Below are 5,000 nucleotides of genomic sequence, written 5' to 3'. Positions count from 1 at the left end.
TTCCTCCCCCATTTTTACCCCCCCCCTCTTTCCCATCCCTTTTTCCTTTTTCTTTTCTTTTTTATTTTTTTATTTAATTTTTTTCCCTTCCCCCCCCAAATTTCCCCTCTTTTCTCCCCTTTAAATCCCAAACCCCCCTCTCTTCGTCCCCCTTTTTTCCCCCTATCCGCCCCCCCCCCAACCCCGGTTTTGTTTTCCCCCCCATTTTTTTTTTTTGTTTTTTTCCTCCTTTTTCCCCCCTCTCTTCACCCCCCCCCCTTCCCCCCCTTCCGTGCCCCCCTTCCCCGTCCAAAAATCCTCCCCACCCCCCCTCCTTTTCCCCTTTCATTTCAACCCCAATTTTTTTTTTTTTTTCCTTTTCCTTGGGCCCTTTTTTCCCCTTTTTTTTAAGGCCCCCCCATTTTTTTTTTGTCCGTTTCAGATTCAGCTTGGTGGGGGAATTTTTTCCAAGTGTTATTATTATTTGTGGGTTTTTTGGGTGAAAGGTCATTTTATTTTTTGTCTAAAGAACCTACAAATTTCCCCACGGGTAATTTCTTCACAAAAATAACCCCTCATTTTCCTAATTTTCACTTCTTCATGTTTATAATCTCAGCTTCAATTTGCGCTTAAAAAAAAGAAAAAAGAAAAGAAAAGAAAAAAAAAAAACAGACATATATATGAACATGAATGTATAATGAGCATTTTATTTTTCTTCATCATAGTGATCTTAACATCACAGAAAGATTATAAGCAGATATGAATAATATGGATAACTGAATGAATGAATAAATGAATAAAAGGATAAATAAAAAACACACATACACATTCTTATGTATGTGTTCATGTAGGTACAGTATATATGTATGTATGCATGTATGTATGCATGTATGTGTGTGTGTTTGTATGTGCAGTATACACAGTATACAGTATACAGCATATATGTATGTATGTATGTATGTATCCATGTATGCATGTATGTATGTATGTATGTATATATGTATGTATGTATGTATGTATGTATGTATGTATGTATGTATGTATGTACGCTTATACATATATACATATATATATATATATATATATATATATATATATATATATATATATATATATATATATATATATATATATATATCTGTGTATGTGTGTATACGTGTTGACGTATATATCGAAGATGTTCTCTGTATCTGGCCACGTTTTAGAATCCATTCAAACGATCAGCCAGTAATTAACGCACTGGAATGACTTCTAATCCGAGGAAGCCACGAAAACGGCCAGCTAGGTGGGGCTGAAGAGGCAAAACCCTTCACTCAATATATGGAACAAGGAATACGGCGAGACATTACGTAAGATAAGATATAGTTATATGCAAAATCGGGTAAAAATATTCTCTGAGTGCGAGTGATAATTGAGAATAATAAAAAAAAAAAGAGAGATGAATAGAGGAAGAGAAATGAGAAGAAAGGCAGAAAGGGAGAGAAGTGAAAATAGAACAGAAAAGAAAAATACAGAGGAACAGAAATATCTACTTTCAAATAGGCTATTCTACCTGTCTGCAATTAAAACCAATTTGACATTTGCATCTTTGCCTCATTGCTTGTGTGTGTGTTTGTGTGTGTGTGTGTGTGTGTATGTGTGTGTGTGTGTGTGTGTGTGTGTGTGTGTGTATGTATGTATGTGTGTGTGTGTGTGTGTGTGTGTGTGTGTGTGTTTGTGTGTGTGTGTGTGTTTGTGTGTGTGTTTGCGTGTGTGTGTGTTTGTGTGTGTGTGTGTGTTTGTGTGTGTGTGTATCTATCTATCTATCTATCTATCTATCTATCTGTCAATCAGCCAACCAACCAACCAACCAACCTATCTTCTATCTATCAACCAATCAATCAATCAATCTATCCATCTACCAACCAACCAACCAACCTATCTACCTATCGATTTCTCTCAGACAAAATAAACCCACCCCTTTCTCCCTGCAGTCTCACCTGTTCTTCGTGATGGAGTACCTGACGGGGGGAGACCTCATGTTCCACATACAGCACTGCGGCCGCTTCGACGAGTTCCGCGCCTGCTTCTACGCCGCTGAGATCACGTCGGGCCTCAAATTCCTGCATGGAAAGGGCATCATCTACAGGTGAGGTGCTTGTAGGATTCATGGACCAATGGCGAAGGGAAAGAGCGAGGGGAGGGGGGGGGACGAGAAGCCGCACGAGTATGACCTGAAGGAGTGTAACGAAAAGGTCTACGGTATGTTTTGTTTTGGTCTCGTTTTAACTTTCGTTGTTTCTCGAGACGGGGCAAGAAAGGGGTATTACCCGAGAGGGTTTTGTGGGTGTTATATTATTACTATTTTCTTCGTTTTTTCTGTCTGTATTTCTGTCTATCTATATGTTTATCTGTTTATCTGTTTATCCATCCACATATCCATCTATCTAGCTGTGTATATATCTATCTACATGAATACATCTCTCTCTCTCTCTCTCTCTCTCTCTCTCTCTCTCTCTCTCTCTCTCTCTCTTCTCTCTCTCTCTCTCTCTCTCTTTCTCTCTCTTCTCTTCTCTCCCCTCTCCTCTCTTTCTCTCTCTTCTCTCCCCTCCTCTCTCTCTCTCTCTCTCTCTCTCTCTCTCTCTCTCTCTCTCTCTCTCTCTCTGTATACACACACACACATATATATACATGTATGTATGAGTGTGTATATACAAACAGTTAAACAGATTACTTAAATACTGCAAGAGAAAAAAAAAACTAGAACAGATAAGTACAGGATAAAGAGAGAAACGGGAAGGTTGTACTAAAGAAAAAAAGAAAACTAAGCACAAAACAAGTACATTTTTTCCAAGCTCGTATAATGAGTTTGTAATCATATTTACGCGTTTGACCTTCCCTGACCTTTTTTTTTTTTTTACCCCACTTGCACCTTGTTATCTTTTTTTTCTCCAACGTTTCAGGTGTTTACTTCAATTTTCAACCTCTTACATTCCCAATAAGCCATTTTTACTGGACTTCAGTGGCGGCTGGAGGGAAACATGAAATGAAAATAGGATTCTTTTCTTCGTAACATTATTACCGCTGTTTCTAGTTTTAAATAGATTGGTTTCTATTACTGGTTCTGTTGTTCTATTTTCTATTATTATCAACATTAATTTGTCATCTAAAGACACTGTAATAGACGTAAAATAAATCTGAAATCTTTTTACATCGTTGCAGAGACCTGAAGCTTGACAACATCCTGCTAGACTATCAGGGACACATTCGCATTGCAGACTTTGGCATGTGCAAGCTACAAGTGTATCTGGACAGATACGCTGACACTTTCTGTGGCACCCCTGACTACATGGCACCTGAGGTAAAAGATTATATTTTTTGTAATAAAGTTTAGATATATGTTTCTCGAAATAAAATTGCAGAAAGGTATTTTCACTGAGAGACACTATAGTGGTTGATGTTACTGTTATCAGGAATTCTTGACTTAACCGGGACACCAGGAACACCCGCGGAAATAAGTCCTTCAGGGGCCACATTATATCTTTATAAAAATATATATGGGCGCTATCTAGGGGCCCCTTTTATCTCCTAAGTACATATAGACGCTATTTAAGGGCCCCTTTGATCTTTTAAGTATATATAGACGCCACTGAGGGACCCTATTCCTTTAGTGACCCCAGAAGGCTATGATATAAACCCTCCTCCCTTCTTAACTACACCACCACTAACCCTCCACGCCTCCCCCCGCGTCTCCCGCAGGTGATCAAGGGGCAGCACTACAATCAATGCGTGGACTGGTGGAGCTTCGGCGTCCTCCTCTACGAGATGCTGACGGGGAAGTCGCCCTTCAAGGGATGCGACGAGGACCACCTTTTCTGGCTCATCTGCAACGAAGAACCCTTCTACCCGAAGTTCCTGTCGCGGGAGGCTACCAGTATACTGAAGCAGGTGACTTGAAGGGGGGATAGGGAAGAGGGGAAGCTGGAGGAAGGGGAAATGGGGATGAGGAGAAATGGGGGAATGAGGGAAGAGGGGAAGCTGGAGGAAGGGGAAATGGGGATGAGGTAATGGGGGAATGAGGGAATAGGGGACTTTGGAGGAAGGGGAGATGGGGATGAGGAGAAATGGGGGGGATGAGGGAAGAGGGGAAGCTGGAGGAAGGAGAAATGGGGATGAGGAGAAATGGGGGAATGAGGGAAGAGGGGAAGCTGGAGGAAGGGGAAATGGGGATGAGGAGAAATGGGGGGAATGAGGGAAGAGGGGAAGTTGGAGGAAGGGGAAATGGGGATGAGGAGAAATGGGGGAATGAGGGAAGAGGGGAAGTTGGAAGAAGGGGAGATGGGGATGAGGAGAAATGGGGGGAATGAGGGAAGAGGGGAGGATGAGGAAGAGGGGAGATGAGGGATGTGGTGCCTTTTATCCAGAGTCTTATTCGCGGGAGGCTACCAGTATACTGAAGCAGGTGACTGGAGGGGGGGAGAAGGGATGAGGGGAGATGGGGAGGAATAGGGAAGAGGGAGTAGAGGAAAAAGGGAGAATAGGTAGAGAAGGGAGATTGAGGGAAAAGGGAAAATGGAGGATAAGTAAAACATTGGAGAAGAGGGGAATATAGAAGAGGGAATAAAAAGGAGAGAATATTAGATAAAGAGGAAAATATGAAAAGGGGGGAAAAGCGAGAGAAAGGAGGAATGGGGAAAGAGAAGGAATGGGGAAAAGGGGATATTGGGTGAAGAGGGAAATGGGAAAAAGATGGTGATTAGGTGTGTGAGAAGAGAAAGGAAGTGTAAGTAAATGGAAGCAGAGACAGAGAGGAGAAGAGAGGGAGGAGGAGCATCATCTTCATCATCATTCATTATCAGTCATCATCATTATTCTTCCAAGACATTGTTCGCTTTCTAGGTCATCATCATCATCATCATTCACACAGACGTTATTATCTTCCAAATCATCACTATCATTTTCACTATCACCATTATCACCATCATCAGCATCCTCATCACTACCACCACCGCTTCCATCACCATCACCACCATCATCATCAT

At 41.5% G+C, this 5,000-nt stretch overlaps 1 protein-coding gene across 1 annotated transcript in view; it reads left to right on the top strand.

Annotated features, from left to right (window-relative positions):
- The window catches only part of LOC119577227 (serine/threonine-protein kinase PRP4 homolog), a 101,708-nt gene that overhangs the window by 90,613 nt on the left and 6,095 nt on the right, over window positions 1–5,000 (top strand). Inside the window, exons 5-7 of the mRNA XM_037924970.1 lie at window positions 1,953–2,107; window positions 3,181–3,319; window positions 3,718–3,906. Of these exons, the coding sequence (XP_037780898.1) occupies window positions 1,953–2,107; window positions 3,181–3,319; window positions 3,718–3,906 (483 nt within the window). The remainder of the gene's footprint in view (window positions 1–1,952; window positions 2,108–3,180; window positions 3,320–3,717; window positions 3,907–5,000) is intronic.

Source organism: Penaeus monodon, chromosome 9, assembly GCF_015228065.2.
Source record: "Penaeus monodon isolate SGIC_2016 chromosome 9, NSTDA_Pmon_1, whole genome shotgun sequence".
Classification (NCBI taxonomy): Eukaryota; Metazoa; Arthropoda; class Malacostraca; order Decapoda; family Penaeidae; genus Penaeus; species Penaeus monodon.
The sequence above is the reverse complement of the archived record's forward strand: the minus strand, read 5'-3'. Positions and strand labels throughout refer to the sequence as shown.